This window comes from Anser cygnoides, chromosome 1 (genome assembly GCF_040182565.1).
Source record: "Anser cygnoides isolate HZ-2024a breed goose chromosome 1, Taihu_goose_T2T_genome, whole genome shotgun sequence".
In the NCBI taxonomy this organism is placed as follows: Eukaryota; Metazoa; Chordata; class Aves; order Anseriformes; family Anatidae; genus Anser; species Anser cygnoides.
Genome location: NC_089873.1, coordinates 47,717,351 through 47,739,997, shown reverse-complemented (window position 1 = coordinate 47,739,997; position 22,647 = coordinate 47,717,351). Strand labels below are relative to the sequence as shown.

Below are 22,647 nucleotides of genomic sequence, written 5' to 3'. Positions count from 1 at the left end.
ATATGCCTGAACTTGAGGAAGAGATCTGTACAGATTCTGTACAGAAAGATCACTTTCCTTGTAGAATTACAGTTTTCTTACTAAACATTTCCCATTTATTTATTGAATAAAGTAAATATTTACTGAATATTCATTGAGTATTTGTTGCATGTGGCACAAATTATATTTGACATACTCTTAAATCTCAGTGTTACTTGTTAAGCAAACCATAGGGATGTTTTAGACCCACTGAGACTTGAAAACAGGATTACATGGCTTTCTGAAAGAAGATATATTTTAAGGAGATGATGTGGATTGGATGAATGATTTATTTGGTGGGGCTGTCTGTCTAGTCTTATGTAGGAGTCAGACTATCATCATAATGCTTACTTTGGTATTAACACTGATTGGTCTATGTTTTGTTTCTCACAGGTTAATAAGAAGATCATACCTTGAAATAGCACTATTGTATATGCATTTTGTCGCACACAGTGAGAATGTGTCACAGACAGATAAGATGGTGCCTTCCAAATCAAGGGTATGTTTTCTATCTTTTGGGCAGTGGCCTCTTCAAAGCAGGAAATGTATTTCTGTTAGAACACTGTTCATCTTGCCAAGCTATTACTTACTGTGACCTATAAATCATACTGGTATTGAAAATCCTACTAGAAAAATCACACAAAGAAATCACATAGTACAGCAGTAGAATTATATCTCGTTTGATGTGATTCTTCATGTTTATTGTGTGGAATGATAACATTTAAAACATTTTTCTATTATAAAATAGGAAGAAACAGAACCAAATGTTTTCATTAATTTGTTCTTTGCAAAGAAAACATAACATTCTAACATGATTTTTATGTGGTAATATTTATACTTTACCATATTTCAATTTTTCAGTACAGTTATGAGTGAGGCATGAGAAACGTAAAAGGCATCAAGCACGTTAAAGAGGCTACAAAATGTTTTCTGAGTGTGAAGTCTAACATAAGAGGAAAGAGTAATTGACATTCTAGAAAATGCAAAATTACACCTGAACTCTATGGAATAGTGAGGGTCATATAAGCTGCACTGAGAAAATTTTAGAGGAGCAGACAATTAGTCTGCTCTGGGTAATCTGGGTAAAGCTTTTACCAATTAAATTATGGATTTATAAAACCAGTGTTGTTTTTTACTTTTAAATGAAACAATAATTATCTAAGTCTGAGGATTTTTTGCTATCATCAAAGTATATTTTACCATAATGCATTTAGAATCCTAATTATGAGTGGGTGTATAATTTTAGACCTCTTCTAGAGAACTCTCTTCTTTTCCTGAGTAGGCTCTGAAATCAGAAGGCTACAAAGTACAAGCCTGGATTGCAGTAAGAGCAGCCAGACAGGTTGGTGCAATATTCTGAAGAGGTAATTTTTTTGTCTTTGGTTTTATCTCATGCAATTTACCCAACAAAACAAAACAAGACAAGACAACACAAAACAATCCAACAATTAAGGTTCCCTGAAATTTCTGGCATGGGCCTTAATTTGAGGAAATTAAAGTGGACACTGTCTGAGTGATGCATTTAATCTCTCATGGAGAGATCTGACTCTGTTTGCCTCTACTTTGGTTCAGTGCAAATATAGCAGCACACTGCCTGATATGTGCATATGTATTTGACATGTGGGCAGACATCAGTGGCATCCAGGTGAGGATATCTGATTTGAAATCACTTGTGTAGTAATTAAGCTGTCAGCAGTAATGATTTATTTAAATATGGTATGTACCGTATGTCAGAGAGGAGTAGAATATTTTCCTGATTTTTAAAGTAGTATAGTATATTGAGTAATTAATTTTTCATTATTAGCTTGCTAGCCTCAGATTTTAAAATCTGTGTAAATATTGCAGTGAACAAGCCCTGAATAAAATAAATATTATTTTTAGGTTAGTGAAGCAGTGGTTGCTTCTCAGCTATTAATTGGAATGAAGAGTGTTAAAGAGAAGGATGAAGTACAGCAGAAAATTCCAGAATTTGCTTCCATGGATCTTCTTGCTTCATACAGAGACTTCTTGTCTGGTATTCCTTTATACTTAGTAATATTAGAACATTAAATAAAAATGAACTATATATGCCATATAATCTAGTAATACATTTGGTATCTAATTTTCATTTATGAAAAACTGTAAGTCAAATTTGGAAAGCAAAAGCCAAACCTTCTTGTCTTGCATGGCAGTACAAAATGTGAGCAGTTCAGGTAACCTGGCAAATCGGTCTATAATCAGCCTGTGCTTAATACGTTAAGAAAAATTGTGCAGTTTGCATACTGTGCTTTGGAGAGAGTGATGGGAATAGTGCACATACTGCCGTCTTTGACAGAAGCAGACGTGCCTTTATCACAAGGCTTCCCCAGACTTCCAGAGTAGCTCTTGGCCCCCAAATAAGGCATCCCTGCTTTTTTTTTTTCAAACACTCATTTAGAACATAATTTTTCCTTAGTTATACCAGCTTTTCTTTGGAGATTTTCACTTTTTCCTTTGATTTCACAATCAATTGTTGATGTTGAATAGCTCCCCACCAATAAAACCACCACCACCTACACAGAAAAAAATAAACCAACCCCCCCCTCCAAAAAAAAACAACAACAACCAACCAACCAAAAACCAAAACCAAACCAAAAACGAAGTAGCCAAACAAAAAAATCTCTTGCAAAGTTATCTGTCTAGGTACCATATTCTAAAAGTCAATGTCAGTATAATAAAAAAAATCACTGTCTTTCCAGTCCAATGTATTGTCTTTTAGAAATGCTTCCCCTAGCTTTTCAGTAGAACTTTGCGTCATTTAATTCCAAGTTCTGCATTTATTTTACAACTACTGGAGCTGATGAAATGGAAGTTTTTAATAAAAATTAAATCCAGTGAAATTAGGAATTGTGGGATAATGGTTTCAAAATGTTATATAAGCACTAAGGCAAAATATCTGTGTTTATTTTTAAACTGGGAAACATTTGGTGATAAAATTTTGTTTCCATGGCTTACTTTCAGTCATCTCAAGTGACTGACAATGATTGAATTACTCAACAGTTGCTGGCAAAGCTGAGCAATGTCTGCTTACTGTAGTGTTTAAACACGTGTTTTGATTGGTTTATGAAAACAAGTGTTGTATGCTAAGACCTTCCATCAATCTGATTGTCTTGTACTAGCACCATTTGCTTATAATTACAGATCATTTTTTTTTCCTTTTATCAAATGCAGCAGGTGTTTCTCCTGATAGTTCTGTTAGGCAGCACAAAAAATAAAAAAGAAAAAAAAATAGGAAATGTAGAAAAGCAGTAGTAGGCCAAAATATATAAAGGTAAACTGAAATGGAAATGATCAGCACAGCATGCTAAATATTTTCTTTAAAGCAATCAGTGAAACACATTGTTTAAGTTTCATTTATAAACAATGTGGACATTTTAAACTAAATTCTTTTTTTTACAATTTCCTGTGATATATCAGGAATAATAGAGGCATTCAGCTTTTGTAGAAGTATGCTGGAAGTTTACTATTAGGAATTACTATAATATAATGTTTATTTTATTTGGAATGAGACATAAACCAGAAGAATTGTGAAGGTTTTTGAGAGAGTAATGTACTAAAACAGTGAAAACATGTATAGAACATAATTTGTGATATAGTGATAATTGAACTGTTTACTGTTTTTTTTTTTTTTTTTCCCCACTCTTTTTACATAAGTATAATTTTTAGGCAGCCCTAAAAAAGATTTTTTCTTTGTCCAGAATCAAGAAGACATTTTATTGATAATACACTTAATATCTAAAAGGGATTGGACTGAAGCTGATAATAAACATTCTGAGTTCAGGTCAGCGTAACAAAGTTCAACTGCAGTAGCTGGGATTGATGACATCTGCAAGGATACCTATTACTCACTCAGTGCTGATTATGTATTCACTGCTCTAGTTCACTTGTTGTTACAAGTATAAGATGTTCCTTTTGAGTGGAGTGGAGTTATCTTTGCTTAGATTCCTAGTTATACACTAGTGAGCTTTCCTTAACTCCTTCAAGACCTTTATCATCTGCATAACAACAGAAAATCTTCCCACTTATTCTGATCATTTTGATTTGTTCCTCAGTGAGTAAGAATGATATCTGCTAAACTTTACTGTCAGTTGGTTTCTAATGTGTTTGGAGGGGAAAAGAGGGCAAAGATAAACTAAAATATCATGCCCCTTAGGAACCTTATCTTGGTTGAGGCTTGAAACAAGGAATGAGGAATCAGGTCTTTGCAACTTTATGCTGGCAAAACTTCACAGATGTTTGTTTAGGTTTCTGTCTGAACAACACCTGCAGAGTCAGGCTCCAGTTGTACAGGGAAGCACAGAGACCTTCCACAGATAGTGAAATTAATTTGGCCTTTCATGATCCACTAAAAGAGAGAAGTAAAATTGCATTTTGCTGTGGATTTTGAGGATTCAGGGCAAGTGTTAGATAGCAGAGACTAGATATAGAGCTCAATTTAAGTTAAATGGTTTATTTTGTAAAAGTTTTGTAAACAGAACTCAACATGATGTATAGCTGTATTGCAAAGGAGTCAGAAAGTGGTGATGCAGATGGATGATTGTGTCCCACACACACTGAGGACAAAGCACTGAGACTCATTTCTGCATTTGCTTAGCTTTTATGAGAGAGAGAGAGAGAGAGAGAGAAGAAATCCTTTCTCTCTACCCCTCTTACCTTCTTACAAGGACCACTCAGATTCTTGGCTGTGATCTGAGAAATATTTTCTTCACAGTGTTCAGCTAGTACTGAAGCAGAATATGAAGAATTTTGCTCTTATGAAAAACATAACCAGGTTCACAGGTCACATTTTAGTTAGAGATAGTTCCAATACAGCTTAGAAACAGCTTTTGAATTGCAACCATTGACTTAATGTCTATATTTGTATTGTTACTGGATTTGCAGATGGATACAATGCCGTCTATGAAAGTCCCACAGCATCTTCCACTGAAAACAAACAAATCATACAAAATGAGCAGAACCAAAAAGAAAGGATGGAATGCCTTGCTACCAAGGCCAGCCGGAAGAAAGAGATGATAACATGGGTTCACTTAATTCACTATCACAGTTATTTACAAAGACTTTGTAACACAAACCTTCTATCTGGTATGATTTTTTTATTCCTTCTAGAAAACTGCTGTAGGTGACATACTGTTCTTGTAGGCCAAAAGTGTCAGTTTTTAAGTCCATAATCTGAGATCTCCTCATTTTCATTTCCTTTAAATTATGTAAAGGTGAGAAATCTTTGCTGAAGTAATAATTTATGTCAGTTTACATGTGTTGTAAGTGAAGATACTACCTTTTTTTCTTTTTTTTTTTTTTTATAGGCCTTAATAATACCAACAGAATGCATCCCAGAAAACAGAATTTCTATTACTATTTCTGGAGCACTTTTTAAATTCATAAACTACATATTTTTAAAATTCTATGTACATCAGACTTCAGTGTCATCTGAAACAAATCTGTTCAGTTTGGGGGGCCAGTTTTTGAAAATTCTATGATTATATGAAAATAGGAGTTGACTGTAGTTTAAATGCGAAGGCTGAGCACTGTTGAGCATTTGGATTAAATGCTCACATGTTACATACATACTTGGTTTATTTCACTGCAGACTTAGATAGAACCTTTTAAACAGAGTAGGAATCTATTAATTTCTGGGCATCTGCATGTGATAGCAAGCTGCTGGATAGACAAGTAACACTGATAGTCAAGAATCAAACTAGATTGTGGACTTTCTCTAAAGAGAAACTAAGCCACTCTGGAAATAATAATTTCAGAGGAGGTTGGTATTTTTTCCTTGTGACATCATACGAAAGGAAAGTATTCTACCTCACTGCAGAACCATAAGGACAGTAAAGTATTTGCGTGTAGGTGTCAAAATGTGCATATACCACTGCAGTTAGTGTTGATGGAGCCTAAGGAGTGACTCTGATCATCAGCCACTAGCTGTCTAAATTAGGGTGAGCAAAGTTGCACTTAGAACTTCTTTTGACTGTATTGACTAAATATACCTTTATTCTAGCTGGTGCTTAGAAGTCTAGTGAACATACTGATGCATACACATGTAAATTTAAGTCCCTAAACCTCAAATCTGCACCTCTCACTTTACACTACTAGACAGAGCCTTGTTCAGTATCAGGTTTCCAGTGAAAAACTGCAGTCCAAAAAACATACCCTATTAACATTCAAGGACAATCAGTATAATTGTTGGAAATGCATTTATTCCCTACAGAACTGATTTAGATATTGTACTTTATTTTTAAATGTATGAATATCGAGTAGCAGTATAAAACTTTACTTTTAAATGCAAATGATAATGAATAAAATTAATCTCTTTCCAAACCTGCCCCTAAATCAGGACCTGAATCATTTTCTGGAAGAGATGGATGCCTTAAATCTGTTTTTGACTCATGGATTGTTCTACGCATTGCAAAAATGCATTTCTTTCTTAAAAAACATTTGTTCGAATATTCCGTGTGTTGTCCTGAGAACTTCCCAGAAGAGCTATATGATGTAGAACTACCACATGGTAGTCTAGCTGATTCTTCAAAGGTACTGATTGTTCATATGGATTTTTCAAAAATATATATATTATAGTTGCATTTTGTAAATGTTCAGATTCTTGCTAATTCCAATGGTGATATTTCTGGGAGCACTATTGAAGAAATTAATTAATTATCCAGAGGATCACTGCAAAACCAAAATCCTACGCAAGCAGTGAAGGACTTCATTAACAAATGCAAACATCTTTGTATTATTCATTCCTGCAGAAATGATCACTATCTTGTGCCCACTCTATTTAGGCTTTAGGAAGTTAAGCAAAATGATATTTAAGAAAAGTTCATTATTAGTTTAGAAGGTGGATGTGTTATTAGGCAAGGCTGAAGCTTTTAATCTTTGAGAGCTCCATGTTTCACACCAAAAATGTCCTAAGGTTTGATTTGCAATTTGTTTGTACAAGCAATAACAATATTGTTAATTTGGTCTGTAGTAAAAGACTGATTTTCACATAAATGTAATTATACATTTATGTGAACATATATATATACATTATATATATATACATATGTATTTTCTCAAAATCTGTTGAAACCCCGTGTTTCAAATTCAATTAATGTCTGAAGATTGCCAAAATTTTTCACTATCAGCTGGCTAGAAAATTAGTATTTTCTCTGGCTTGCAAACAGACTATTTGAGCTTTCAAATATAAGCAGCTCAGACTATACTACTCACAGAAATCTCAAATTGGAATTCTGGAGTCTATGCTGACCATGGCATATGTATTGAATATTGAATGGCAAAAGTCTTTGAAGATTCAATGTAAAAATAATTTTCTTCCAAGTTTCCCCATCACACTTCTCACATTAATAATTATCCTAATACTAAAAAATTAAAATGATGGGTTACTCTCTGTGGTTTATTTTTTACTTACTATGTTCGGGGTTAGATGGAGACAAGGGAGCCTTGAGGAGTGAAGGCTTTTTATCTTATCAAAATGAATTAAAATACTTTTGTGAAAGTAGCTCTTCTAGAGTTGGTGAACTTTCTGCAGTGTTGGACAGCATATCATTACTCATTTCCCAACAAAGAGCTGACTGTGCCACTGAATAAATTGTAAATATATGGTATGTGACATTTATAACAGCCATCGTATATCAGAAATTATTTTACTCTGTCTGCTCTTCTTTTGACATAATTAGTATTACACTGTCCTAGAATAATAAGCTTCAGAGCTCACTGTCATGTTCGTGACAGGTGCAAGCTCATAATCATGTGTTAGCTTCACTGTTGTAGACAGCTAACAAGCATAAAGCTCTTACTTGTTTAAATTCTAAGCTTCATTGATTTTTGTTACAACATTTTTAGAAGCTTTAACTATTCAGAAGGCTGTATAAGTTATTTTTTTAAATGTTACTGTAATTTGATACTTTTTTTTAACAATAAAAATAGATATTTTTGAAAGAAAGATTTTTTATGTACAAGATTGTTTCACTTATATATGTCTTTCTGGTTTTGACTTATGAATTTTTTTCAGCTCTACAGAACAAAGAATCCAAGTTATATTAAGAAGGTTAAAATTAAAATTGTGTGGCCTGTTGCATTTTTCATGCTTTTTTTTTTTTTTTTTTTATTCCACTGCATGGTAGTATGTAGGGCTAGAAACACTTAAAATAAAAGTTTGTTGTTCTCAGGCTTTCACCAAAGTTGAATAGATGCAATTCAGCAGCCCTCCAGTTTGACAAGAGCAGTTGTAATATCCATCCTCAAAAATATTCAATATGATGTAAATAACAAAAGAAGCAGCTCAGTGAAAAAGAGAATATACCGTGCGTTTTAGAAAGAAACGCATATCATAAAATTGACTTTTGAGAGCTTTAACGGAAGGGCTTGGCATAAAATAGGTCGTTCCCATCTCCATATGTGCATTTTCTTATAATTTTATTCACTTTCCATTTTAGCAGGATTGTGGGTGATTCATTGCCAAAAGTAAAGTCTAAGATCTTGAATGTAGAATATTCTTGTACTAGGTGGGTTAGCCATGCAAAACCTCATAGCATGCTAAGAGGTATGGCCACTTTTATCACTTCATATTCAGAGCCTATGTGTCATGGACCATCCCCAGTTTGTTGTACCATGCCATACTGAAGGTAATCCATGTGCTAAAATGCATAACTATAGCATGCATGACTCCATGTTTATCTTCACTTCTGTATTTTGATGTGGGTTGGGAGCTGGCTTTATGAAGTAAGATTGGATCAGTGTGAAAAATCTGTCTTCCGTTCACTCGTATTTATTGCCTTTTGAGCTGCATTGTCTAAAAATTAAGTGGGTAAGATTCTCCAGGCTTTTTCAGCAATGAACATTCAATATTAAAACAACTAACTCTCCAGGCAGTTATTTCCAGTGTCCATAATTTGGAATCAATGATGGAGACACTATAGCTCTAAACAGCATCCATATTCCACCAAAATGTCACTGTTTAGCCTCCTCCATTCTTTACAAACTGCAAAACACTTTAAAAACTAGAAATGGTGTGGCACTGTTCAGCCTTTAAATCAAATCTTTTACAGTTTTTAAAGGCTTTTATTTATAAATTAATGTTGGTTGACAGTACTGCTCCAGTTGCTTCCCTGGTAAATGATAACTAAACAGTAACTATTTGATGAATAGTCTGCTAATGTTCCGTATATATTTTAGTAGATATGACATGTGACAAATCCTCACAAATTAAATGACTGGATTTTCAGTAGATATCACTGTATGTTAGCTGTACAGCTAATCACAGAATCATTAAGGTTGGAAAAGACCCCCAAGACCATCTGGTCCAACCATCCCCCTACCACCACTGTCACCCACTAAACCATGTCCCTAAGCACCACATCCAACCTTTCCTAAAACACCCCCAGGGACGGTGACTCCACCACCTCCCTGGGCAACCCGTTCCAATGCCTGACTGCTCTTTTTGAGAAGAAATTCCTTCTAATTTACAAGCTGAACCTCCCCTGGCTCAACTTGAGGCCATTCCCTCTTGTCCTATTGCTAGTTATCTGCAAGAAGAAGCCAATCCCCAGCTCCCCACAACTTCCTTTCAAAATGTGACACCCCGTCCCTGGGTGGGCTCGAACCACCAACCTTTCAGTTAACAGCCGAACGCGCTCACCAATTGCGCCACAGAGACACGCTGAAAAGGAAAAAATGAATATTTAAACATAAATAAAACATTAGTCTGGCATTCAGGTTTCTGTTTTAGTTATCAGTACGTATAGCAGCCAAATGACTTTTTCATCAATAATTTTTGTATGGTCAGCATGTCGAATAATATCTTCTAGCAAAAAGGATAATGCCATGAGGAATACAAGTCAAATATAATAATCACTGTTATTGTAGATGTCTCTAAGTCAGCCCAGAGGTTCTTTGTATTACCTTTAGAAATATCTCTTCATGTGAATTTTGAAAAGCCTTGACTTGGTAAGATGGACACCTTTAAATAATTACCCATTTATCTAAATAAGCATATATGTGTGCAGGACTGAAAGTTACACTGATATTAATAGACATTAGGTTATTATAAACAAATACATGTTACACTAGTAAAATACAATTTAATTTTTGTGTGTGTGTTTCAGATGTCTCTTGAAACTTCTGGAATTTTACCAAAGATGCCAAGTGTGAGAATAGCTTCTCCGGTTTCTGTCACCACAGAAGCAGGCCATCAGACAGAGAGTAGGGCAGCAAATGCTTCAAATAAGGAAATTAACATCCAGTGGTACATTCCTTCTCTGGCAAAGCCATCAAACAATACAGAGACTAAGGTATAGCTACACCAAAGCAGTTCATTAAGTATTGGAACAAATTAAGTCTCATTTCTAATGAATATTTGGTCATGACAGAACAACTTTTTAACTGAATTATACCAGCTGGCAAGCTGGACTGCCCGGAGCTATGCATTTATTACAACACAAAACCGCTACACAGGACAAACATAATGCCCTAACAGTCATCTGGTAGCAGGTTAAAGAAAGGCTTTGGAGATCATGTAGAGCCTCCAGGCCATAATGTTTTCTTGTCTTTTGCAAGACCCTGAAGTCTTTATGACCTCTACTCTTAAATTTGGTTGAAGGTTACAGATATTCAAACAGCACCATTTGGTGGGAGGCTGTCAGAAATGAGAGGCACTCATATACAAAGAAAATGGGATTTCTTGCACCTCATTTCCCTAAGAAATCAGATTAAAAATGAAAGGTGAGATGGACTGGAGGGTTGTGTGGAAGTGAGAGACTGGGTGATGGAAGTTGTGTTGTTTTTAAACAAGGGAACTGAACGTAGATACAATTTCTGATACTGCAATAGAAACCCATGGTCTCCAAACATTTTGGCTTAGCAGACCAAAGTTTCTGCTAGATCCTTCTCATCTCTATTAGCAAGCTAATAGAAGCAACATGAAGTTAGTGCAAAGAATGCACTTCTCAATAGTTTTAAAAGTTACAGACCAGTAGAGATTTGGAGACAACTCTTGAAAACAACTGACATATGTATGCCATGTTCTTGGCATTCTCCATATAGTCAAAATAATCAGCTACTACTGGGAAGCATATTTTCAGTCATACAAGAAAATTAATACAGTAAAAGATGAGAACATTCTAGTTCATCGTCTTGTGCTCAGATATTGATACCACTCTGTTAGAATGGTGAGTTACGTGCAGTTTGTGGATTTAAATATTGTATGATGACAGCCATGCACAAGGTCATATTGGAAATGTAAATAATTGCCTTTTGGAAATTCAGTAAAAGGTTCAGCCTACTTGAAATAGGAACTTTCAACTTGAACCTAAATGGGATTGATTGACTGGGATCAGAGCTAGATTGGGATTTTGATGGTGACTCTATAGGGTACAACTCATTTTCAAACCCATATAAATGATATCACTGAAATAATTCATATACTTTAAAAAAAAGACTTAAATAGTTGTTTTAACAGCTATAAAAACTGAGTGTAGTAAAAATTCGTAAGAAACCACACTCTACTTTTTTTTCTGAAAGTTAATTATCTTAGTCTTTACCAGTACACTGAATTTGATAGTAATTATAATCCAGTATCACTGAAATACCTTAGGCCTTCTGTACCCTTTCACATTATAGTTTATCTATTCCATCTCTTTTACAGGTTTTGCTGCTTTATGCTTATAATACAAAGCCTATCAAGATTAGCAACATCAAGATTTTCAGTTCAATGTCTGTGTTTTCAGGTCACTTATGGGTTCCATTGGCTAGGCAAGTAATCACTTTGTCCTGTTATTTCATGCCATATGAAAGTCTTTAAATGCATTCTTTTTTAGCTTTTCAGACACTTTTCACTATAAAATCTGTAAGACGTTGCACACAGTATTAAACCCATCCAAAATTATGTCTTTTCAGTACATCAGTCTTTTAGTTTGGTTTCTTAAAGAAATGAATAACATATCCTAATTACATGACTCTGGCACAGCAACACAAGACAATGCTAGCACTCTTACTTATTCCCATTCTCTCACTGGATTAGGTACTCCTTCCTTCCCATATAACTCTGAGCCCGCAAGAATTTTTCTCAATTGTAGCTCCAGACTCAGCCCTTCTTTTTACATCTGATGGCATTTTTCATGACCTCTTCCTTGTCATTCATCTAGACCAAAATTTTTTGAATGGCTGAGCAGGTGAAGGGGAAGGACTAAAGGTAAAGAATAACTGCAGCCTCTGCCACCCAGCTTGTCAGCCCACCTTGTGCTGGTTGGATGAGTTTTTTTTCTTAGAGAGGCTTACTTAAAATGTTGCTTCTTATTATTTAATGCAAAAAACTTAAACATTCCATATTTCCACTTTTTTAATGGATTTTTTTTTTTTGGTAAAATTATGAGATCAATCTTGAAATGAAAGAAAATCTAGAACCTAATCAATATGTAATAAAATCTTGTCTTTCAGAGTTATTTCTTTAAGGGAGAAATTATCTAATCTGAAAGATCAAGTTGAAATGTTGATGCAAAGTTCAGAAAGCTTATCTTCAGCTTCAGAACCTACAAGTTTTCTTGAACAAAATGAAACCCTGAAAATAATTCCTTCAGAGAAAGCTGAAATTAATATTGCAAAAGTGCATCTTGATGAAAAAACAGAAGTAAGTGAGAACAATTTTGCTCTTAAATATGTCTGACAGTTTTATTTAAGATGCCTATTTTGGGGAAATAAATGACAGGTAACTTGGAAGGCAGACACAGAAGATTAAACTTGCCTCACCCCTTTCAAGAAATGTTGAGATATTTTCACTTTTCATTTAATATTTAACTTTTCCTTCTCCTTATGTATTGCTTGATGGTTTACAAAAATACCAGGCATGTTCAACCTCCCCCTTGAAAATAAAGGCCACATCTTCAGGTATGTAAATCTGAAATTTGATGCCTGATTTATAGCAATCTACATCTGAAAATGCTTGGCACAGTGTTAAATTAGCAGAGAGATCAACCCAAAAGTGCTTTTTTAAAAATCAGTTACACATCTTCAATGCAAAATGGGCAGTGATGGTTTCTGAAATAAGAACCTTCTAATAACACTATTGAGAGCTGAGTAAAACTGGCAGTGAATTTATTTTCATTTTCTCTATGCCACCTTCGTCTTTTTTTTTTTGTTATTAGCAAGGCTGAATATGGTCCACAACCAAATAACTCCCCCGACATACATACACAAAAGAGGTAATTTCAGAATTTTCCATGTGGTTTCTTTGAGATAATGTCAATGGAATAGAATGTTGCCACAGCATAACTGCTACTTGATAAATGCCAAGGCAAAATAGACGTTTATTTTCAAAGTGGGAGACATTTATCATGTGACAGGATTCTCTTTATATCTATTATATGAAATGATTAATGATGTAGAGGCTGTCATTTGGTCTGATGGATGCTGTGAAACAGTGACAATTGTGCACTGTGCCATTATTACAAAGCTGTATTTTGACCAGCTTGGAGAACAAATGATGTTTTGGCCAATCACGGCACATAGTGTTTTCAGGAGGCTAGACAGAGCTGTCCTTTACTGGGCATTTCTGATTACCTGAAGGTTTTTGCTCAAACTTTCATTACTGTATGTCAGTAATTGGAAAACCAATGTTTAGAATAGTTACAAGATTAACATGCCATGCATTAGATATGTATAAATACCATCTTGTCAGAGTGTTTGTTTATAACATCTTCAGTAAACATGTAGCAAAAGTATGCTCATTGGATTTAATACCTGAGCCAGGGGCAATTTTTCCCCAGTAAAAACTGCAAGGTTTGGGCACTTGTATTGTACAGCAAACACAACTATTTTTGTTGCAGAAAAAATGTATTTTCCTCTGAATTTAACTAGAATAAGTTAAAACCTGGTGGTTCTGAACGATTTTGTAAAGCTAAACCATCTGTTAGCTTATCAGACGAGACTGATAGTACAGCATTGGTTTTCTCTTGTTTTGTATCATTAGGAAATGGCTAAAAGGTGTTTATCTGAAGTCAAAGCTCTGCTCTCTGTTCCAGACCTGTCCTCGCCATTGACTGAGGTATGCTATTCTCATCAATAGTAAAAAATGTGTTTTCTAAAATAAAACAATTGTTCAGTTAGGCTGAAACATGGGTTTTACTACTAAGTATCTTGTACCTTTCAATTTTTTTCTCCTACATTTCTGGGCTTTTTTTTTTTTTAAATACAAATGTTCATGATTACCAGTTGTGGATATCTTCATTGTTAGAATCACCTTTTTATACAAATAAATATGTATTAAAAATAAATCTCACTCACAATGGATTTATCTGGTTTATCCACCATTCTCTGGTCATTGTTTAGATGGAATTTATTGTTCCATTGTATTTCCATGATGCAGTTGCCAAATGCAATTTTCTTCCATGCCCTTTATTTTCGCAGTTATTCAGGCTTACCTTCTATTTTCTTTAGCTTTCTCTGCCTCAAAGATAGTATGCCATTTGTTTGTCCATGCTGTTGTATTCCTATTGGTATTTATTTGTAGTCAGTATCCCAGAGGAGACTATGGGAACTGGCCCATAGCAGGCAGCAATACTGCTCAGTGTTCTCAGGCATCCTAGGAGAATCAGGAGCAGAGCTGCCAGGGCTTAAGGAACTCCAAGGAAGATTTTTGAATCCATAACATACGACTCCCTCACAACTATCTTGCCTATAATTATTCACAAAAAAATGATAATGGCCAAAGCATCAGCTGTACTCTTTTCTAGTCAGGTAGCTCTTTAACAAAAGAGAATCCCTAGTTTTATCTGGTAACAGTTTGGCTAATGGCTTGTTATTGAAGAGAGAATCTGTAATGCTGTCCTGTGCATCCTGCAGGCTGTTATCTAAAAATTTTCTGTTTCCCTTTTATATACATTGCACCATTCTTGCCGCTCCTTTTATCCATCCTGAAGGTCTCTCCCAAGTGACTCCCAGACCTTCCTATTACCCAGTTCAGCTCTGTCAATGCATACATACATATTTATTCTGCAAAGCTATACTTTCCATGGTTCCACTGGAATATCTTCCGTAGTAGAGTAGTGACAAATACCTAGGGAAAGGTATGGCCGAGCTTCCTTAGAATCCCATGGGCCTCCTGGACCTGTTTTAAATTCTCATGAATCCCACTTTACTTGGTCTGCTTCTTTTTGTGGGTCTCCAATGATAGTGAGAGAGAAAGATTTAACAGTGTCTTTCCAGTAAGAATATGATGTTATCTGCTCTGTTTGATTCTGCCATACTGCCACAAGAAACTAAAATGTTTCAACAGGTGAACCAATGGGCTTTTCACCACAAAGTTTCAGGCAGAGGCTTCAAACTGCATCCTATTAGATATGGCCGAGTTGGCTGAGTGAGTGAAGCCTAATCCTTCAAGATGATGAGAATCTTCATTCTTCTCTAAAGCCAGCTTAGCATTTCATTGTTTACAGAATATTTCTATGTAGTATTTCCAAACTTTCAAATAAGTTGCATGTGTGCCTTACCCGGTCTTCTCTGTGAGGGCTGGAAACCTCAGCATGGGATTATGTGTTGTGGAGAACAGTACATTCCCTTTGTTTTCAAACACACAGGAAAAGAAGGCAAATACATTGCTTATATGTAGTTTCACATAATTTTTTTCCCCCACCATACACTTTTCTGTTGCTGGTCTTCTTGTGAATTGATTGGGCAAAGTCAGTTCTAATTTGTGGTATTTGTTTTCTCGTTCTCTCAGCTGTCACACTTTAACTCCTGTCATGTTTCCAGTTTCTCTTCTTTGATTCTCTTTTTTTCTGTTCATGAGTCTTCTGGCGCTTTTGCTTCAGCATGGAGTTATATTTCTAAGGCGAAAACGTGCCTTTTCATTGAATTATTCATCTAAAATTATTTGACTGTTCACGTTTTAAGAATAAAAATTGTTTCACCAGCTTATTTTTAAAGCTATTTAATGAACAGCTCTGTTCTTGAGAGAGATAATAAAGTGTTACGCTTGGGAGTTCCAGTTTTAAATGTTAAAAACAAATTTCTCAATAAAATAATTGCATTAAAAATTAACCTCCCTAGATAGCCTCTTCCAGTGCTTCTCTTCCTACAGTTGGTTTTTCTTAATATCTAAAGCATATTAGTTGCAAAATCAGCTAAATAGCTCTTCTCCATGTCCAATGGACATACAAAACAATTCATCCCACTATTTAGCCCACTATTTCACCTTCTACAAGTAGCTCAAGTCTTTCAACTTCTCATCCTAGGAAAAACTTTCCAAATTACTAATCATTCTTGCTGCTCTTTTCTGATATCTTCATTTTATCTACAGATGATTAGGAGGAACTTTGTGAGCAAGACTGTTCACAGAAATTTCTTCCCCTTAGTCTCATTCTTCTAGTTTCAAGGAATAGATGTCATTAACCACAAATTTATATTGAGGCAATTACCATTTCTAATTTACACTTTGGTTGTTGGTCAGAAATCTGGCTTCAATATGAGATATTTGAATATCGTATATATGTAGTTTTGGGAACTTATACACTTAACAAAGTTTTTTTTTTTTTTTCCCCTTACTTGTCAGATCCCATTTGACGTTACTTTGCAATCAATATCAACTTTGGAAGATATGTTTGATCCTGTCAGTGCTGCCAATGGATGTACAATAACTGAAGAAAGCCTTTTCCGTTGGATCATTTCTCTTTTTCACTAAATTCCAATTTTGCAATAACTTAATAACTTGCTGAGTACTATAGACTTAGACTTCAGTTCTGCTGTTAGTGAAAAAAACTCATTAATCACACCATGATTTGGCTTCTAATGTGCTTTATCATTTTCATTTTTAGGTACTTTTCAATTATTTTAAAATTAAAAAATGTTTTTAGGAATTAATTGTATTAAAAGTGCTTTCTTATTGAGAAGATATTATCTGTAAAATCATCACTGGATTTGTTCTTTTACACTTCTGTTTGGAAACTAGCATTTCACACTTCTCTGTCTTTTGCCAAACACATTACAGATTGTTGAGAGTGAAAACGGTCATTCAGATGTCTCCAGAATTTCAAAGCATTGATTCAAAAAAAGCCAGTTTAAAAAATCAGAATAATGATACTATACAGAACAACTTTTGGACATTATTCTAAAATGTTAACACAACCTCTATTTATGTTGTCAGTGATGTAAGTATTATTTTAAAGTGCTGAAGAAACCCTAGTCTTATCAACAGCTACCTGAGGAAATATGCTTGTCCCATAAAGGGAATTTGATACAAAAAAGTAGTTTAGTTGAACAAGGCTGAACAAGAAAGTGTTCAGGATGCATGGCCTTTTGGTTCTGCTCACATCGCAAGGCAAGGCTCTTCTTCACTAGTTAGAAGAATTTTGTAATAGCCATAATTCTTGTGTTTGCAACAAACAGTAAAAGTAAGGGATGTTTGGGCAGGTGCACTGAGAGACTTGTCCTGTCACTATCTATGTTAACATTGAAAAATTAGGACTAACAGTTAGGATTCCTGAGTTCAGTTTCTGCATAAAGTAAACGATTGGGTTGAAAACACAGCACCTTTCACGTCAATCAGGCTGTCTCTGTTGTAGTCCCATGATAAAACAAGAAAATATTTCAAGCTGTTTGGAAATTATGGATTCTCCTTCACTTGCGCTTTTCAGAGAAATGTGGTTACCTGTTCTACCAGTGAAGTTTCTTGTGGGGTGGTGGTAAAAGATTCAGCACAATGGATATCTTAAATGGGATCAGTAACAAGAAAAAAATGGAGTTATGTTTTCTACTGTTTTTCTTTTTTCTTATAAAAGAGAGAAGAGTGGATATATTTGTGCTGTGTGCCTTTTAAAAAGTTGTGCTATTTTTTATTTTGTCCAGCCTCTTCTGTAATGCTGTAGATAGTAGAAAAATTAGAAGGACTATGATACCACGATAAAAAGAAAGTAAAAACTGAGTAATTGATAGGGAAGGCATTTTTGTGAGACAATTTTAAAACTGAGCTACAATGGTTATTTAACTCAGCTGCCTAACAGCCAATTTGGAGGAGATATTCCATAGCATTAGGCTTTCAATTAAAAGAATTTATAGTTCTGGAGGTCTTCAAAAAACAGGAAAGATAAAAATTGACATTACTCATTTTTCTTTCTCAAGGAAGAAGTAGAAATTTGCAGCTCTTACGGAAAAGCTATTCAGTCTCTTCCTGTGCTGTGTAAAAAGCATAAAACCTTTCTTTTTCTTTTGGAATCACCTTGAGGATTATCACAGGACTTTTGTGCAGCTTAATGAATATTCGTAAGACATTCTTAAAGCATCAAGTGAAAATGGAAGCAAAGTTCTAGTACAGGCAAGGTGTTTATTCAGTGCTGCCAGTCCGGACCTTGTTATAATTCTTATGTTAATATTGATGAAATGCTTAACATACGCATTTAAAATACATTACACTTTCTAAGATATTTTTGTTGGAAAAAAAAAAAAGTTTTCCTGCCATCTGCTTTAACACTGCACAGTAAAATAATAGGGCTGAAAAGTTGACCTCACTGTATCCATAGCAGCAGAGTCTACTCTCAGAAACACAGGATTAAGCATTCAGTGCAGGTTTCAAAATGAAATATCAGAGAAAACATTTTTATGTTAGCACAAAATTAAACTCTTTAGTTAAAACCTGCTTGTAAGGAAGAAAGTTCATATTTAAACATGTCTCCAGTAATTACACAGAAGTATAAAGCTCATTGCAAAGTAAAACGCTTTGGTTTTTATGTATCGTAGTAGTTTGGGTTGGTTTTTCATTACCATTGAATGCAGACTGAATTTTTTGATATGTAAGACTAGGATAAATTTATGTCACCATCACGCTCAATTAAATTTCTACAGAATACTCCTCTGCTTCACTGTCTCCAAAAGTATAAAGGAGGAGGGGAAAGGCACTCTGTTTTCACAGCCTCAAGTGCCAGGGAGGGCCCTCTGGAGGTCTGCTCCGTGATCTGCCCCATGCAGCACAGCTGAAGGGCCACCGACCGCCTTGACAGCTTTGAACGGCTGGCCTGTTCATGAATTCTTTTCACGTTGTAATTGACATATTTCTCCATTCCACTCTGTAGAAGGAATTGATAGTATTTCCCTATCTGGTAAGTTGTGGGGCAAGGGAAGGGGAGAGGGAAAGCACTATGGGAACAAGTTGAAAGGATTCCAAAATGAAAGGTATTTTATCTTCAGCGCATCCCCTGGACGATCGATGTACAAGAAGGATCCTGCAAAGAAATAAAGAAAACTAAAAGGAGCAGTTTTTTTTTTTTTTTCCCATTCCTTTGGTATTTTCTGTTCTGTGAAGTGAATGAAGTAAGCAACCAGAGAACAAAAACAGCTTCTGCAGTTATTAACTGCATCACCAAGACTGTGTTGGGCCTCAAATTGAAACTGAACAGTGAGCCTAACACTGACAATTCTGAAAATTGCTGAAAATTTTTTTTTTTTTAAAGACCTTTTTTAAGACCATCTCATTTTTCAAATACTGTTTTGATATAGTTTTAAGTTATGTTACTGTCTGTATATTCGAGGCATTCATGGGATTTATTTCACATCTACAAATATTTAGCAACTTGGAATTATTTCTGGTTAAATTAATTTTATGGTGTGGAAATTAATAATTTCACACAGATTTATCCAATTGCGTGTGGCCGATTTTTAAATGCCGCTACAGCTCCAACTCACTCTCATTTTTTTGTTTGGCATTAAGTATTTATCCAATTTTTGGAAGACATCAATCTAACAAAATAATCCTAGTAATTAGCCTCACTATGCCTCAGTTTCTTTATAAGAAGATAACAGTAATCCCCTCATCAGTGTGTATTTTGAAGTTTTTTTGCATCGACATCTGGAAAATATTTTCAGATCCTTGAATGAAAGAGGCAGTGAATTTAAGTAATTATTAAATTGAGACACAATGTAAAAGGGATAATCATTTGTTTCCAAATCCATTTTCAGTCAAATCCAAGAAGAAAGATTTTATAAAAGAATAATGATGGCACTAGAATTAATTGTTGGAATTACAGGCTAATATGCTGAACTAATTAAGCCACCAAAGGCTTCCATTTATGTTTGCCAAAGATTCTCATTGTGTGAAATATACTGAGTATATCATCAAATGAGAGAAATAACAATATGAAGCATGGGTTAATCTTTAAAATAGAGGGGGTAAAAGGGTCCAGAGGCAAGCGCTGAAGTGAAATATTTACCAGTGCAATTTAATTTTCCACTTTGAAACACCAGAGATAATTAGGATTATTCTCATTTGTCTCCCATGCCAGCATGATTTAGGATTCTACTTACTGTGCAAAGAAAAAAAAAAAAGTATATGTTGAAGTGAATTACAGCAAAAATCTCACTGTCACATAGTGGAAAACAGAATATGCTACATAAAAAATCATGGCAAGATGATGAATCGGGTTCTACAGTCTGACTGGGCTGTTCTCAGTACAGCTGTGCGGAAGGTGAAGCTCTAAAAGTCAGTGAACTGTCAGGGCTGGTTTAGCTCCTGGACAGACTTCCAGAACTGAATAGGGCATTTCAGCAGCCACTAAAAAACATCAAAATTTCATAGACGAAACTCTCTGCTTCTTGGCAGTCATGCGTTCACCTCACGGAGGCCCAGAGGGAGTCAGCACAGGAGCTTTTACTGTGGGTTTTCCAAATGGGAGAACTGCAAGCGCCTGGCAGCTCTAAAAGCTGCTCTCCAGCACTGGAGCAGAATTAGGTCTGTGTTTTGTATATGGCGCCTTGTTTCATGCTCCCTGGTGACTGGCATCTTACAGCTAGACTGTGGCTCAGGCACAGAGTTGAAAATCAAGATCACAGAATCACAGAATTGTAGGGGTTGGAAGGGACCTCCAGAGATCATCGGGTCCAACCCCCCTGCCAAAGCAGGTTCCCTAGAGCAGGCTGCCCAGGTAGGCGTCCAGACAGGCCTTGAATATCTCCAGAGAAGGAGACTCCACAACCTCCCTAGGCAGCTTGTTCCAGTGCTCCGTCACCCTCACTGTGAAGAAGTTCTTTCGCATGTTGGTGCAGAACTTCCTGTGATCCATTTTGTGGCCATTGCCCCTTGTCCTGTCCCCACAAACCACTGAAAAGAGGTTGGCCAAATCCCTCTGACTCCCACACTTAAGGTATTTATAAACATTGATGAGATCCCCTCTCAGTCTTCTCCAGGCTGAACAGACCCAGGTCTCTCAGCCTTTCTTCATAGGGAAGATGCTCCAGGCCCTGTATCATCTTTGTAGCCCTCCGCTGGACTCTTTCCAGGAGATCCCTGTCTTTTTTGTACTGGGGAGCCCAGAACTGGACACAGTACTCCAGGTGAGGCCTGACCAGGGCAGAGTAGAGGGGGAGGATCACCTCTCTTGACCTGCTGGCCACACTCCTTTTAATGCACCCCAGGATGCCATCGGCCTTCTTGGCCATGAGGGCACACTGCTGGCTCATGGCCAACCTGTCATCCACCAGGTCCCCCAGGTCCTTCTCCTCAGAGCTCCTCTCCAGCAGGTCATCCCCCAGCCTGTACTGATACGTGCGGTTGTTCCTTCCCAGGTGTACGACTCTACACTTGCTCTTGTTAAACCTCAAAGATTCTGTTTATCCTGTGGAATTAACGTATACATTTTATTATCATACAACGTACACTATCCTAACATCCTTCCACTACCAAGTGGAACAATACCAACTATTTCAAAACTGCTTTAAAGAATGATATCCGTGAAGAAATCCAGGTTGTTTTTTCCCCAGCTTCGCAGCAGTTGGTCTTATCCCCCTCTCTGCAGCTCATCACTTCCAAGTACTGGAGATACACAGAAGAGAATAACAAGTAATGCCTTTAGAACTGAAACACGGTTGGCTTAAAAACAAATTAAGACAATATAGGAGGGTGGGCGTAGAAGCCACACAGAAATGCTATAGATCCCTAACATTCAGATATTTGAGCAGAGGACAGATGATATAAACTATGATTCACTATTGGTTAATGAGGACAAATAGATGCAATAACGATATAATTGCTGTAGAGAAGTAATAGGGGTATTTTGTTTAACAGTGACATGTTTTCTCCACTGATCCCGAGTTCATTTACGCAGACTGGAAGTGAGGAGAGCTTGGTGAATCACAGCTCTGTCACCAAAGGAAAATGAACGGGGCGTTTCTGCTCTACCAATCCCGAGCACCACGTACAAAGTAAGGATCCATCTGAAACCCCGTCTCCACAGAACCACTCAGTCCTGCCAGCTTTCATGACTAACAGTCCTTTAACGGCAACCTTTTGCTAACTCATTCTCTACTTTACTCAACCTTTACTAACCCTTACTCAACCTTTTGCTAACTCTCTACTTTACTCAAAGCTTATGCTTCTCATAGTACACAGTTTGTAGTATAGTATATATATACTATAGTATATCATTTACTCATAGCTTATACTTCTTACAGTACACAGTTTGTAGTACAGTATATATATACTATAGTATATCGTTTACTCAAAGCTTATACTTCTTACAGTACACAGTTTGTAGTATAGTATATATATACTATAGTATATCATTTACTCATAGCTTATACTTCTTACAGTACACAGTTTGTAGTATAGTATATATATACTATATCGTTTACTCAAAGCTT

The 22,647-nt window shown here is 35.9% G+C and overlaps 1 protein-coding gene and 1 non-coding gene across 5 annotated transcripts in view; one reads left to right on the top strand and one right to left on the bottom strand.

The window, feature by feature from the left end:
- The window catches only part of CFAP54 (cilia and flagella associated protein 54), a 116,268-nt gene extending 97,153 nt beyond the window's left edge, over window positions 1-19,115 (top strand). For all 4 annotated transcript variants that reach the window (XM_048061210.2, XM_066994698.1, XM_066994708.1 and 1 more), the window contains 10 exons: window positions 412-517; window positions 1,301-1,360; window positions 1,900-2,032; window positions 4,918-5,118; window positions 6,371-6,564; window positions 10,140-10,325; window positions 11,678-11,784; window positions 12,469-12,658; window positions 13,997-14,071; window positions 16,577-19,115. In XM_048061210.2, coding sequence (XP_047917167.2) covers window positions 412-517; window positions 1,301-1,360; window positions 1,900-2,032; window positions 4,918-5,118; window positions 6,371-6,564; window positions 10,140-10,325; window positions 11,678-11,784; window positions 12,469-12,658; window positions 13,997-14,071; window positions 16,577-16,705 — 1,381 coding nt within the window. In that variant the 3' untranslated portion in view covers window positions 16,706-19,115. The remainder of the gene's footprint in view (window positions 1-411; window positions 518-1,300; window positions 1,361-1,899; window positions 2,033-4,917; window positions 5,119-6,370; window positions 6,565-10,139; window positions 10,326-11,677; window positions 11,785-12,468; window positions 12,659-13,996; window positions 14,072-16,576) is intronic.
- Window positions 9,618-9,691, bottom strand: TRNAN-GUU (transfer RNA asparagine (anticodon GUU)). Its single transcript has one exon. It is a non-coding gene; the product is annotated as a tRNA-Asn (tRNA).
- Window positions 19,116-22,647: the final 3,532 nt, after the last annotated feature.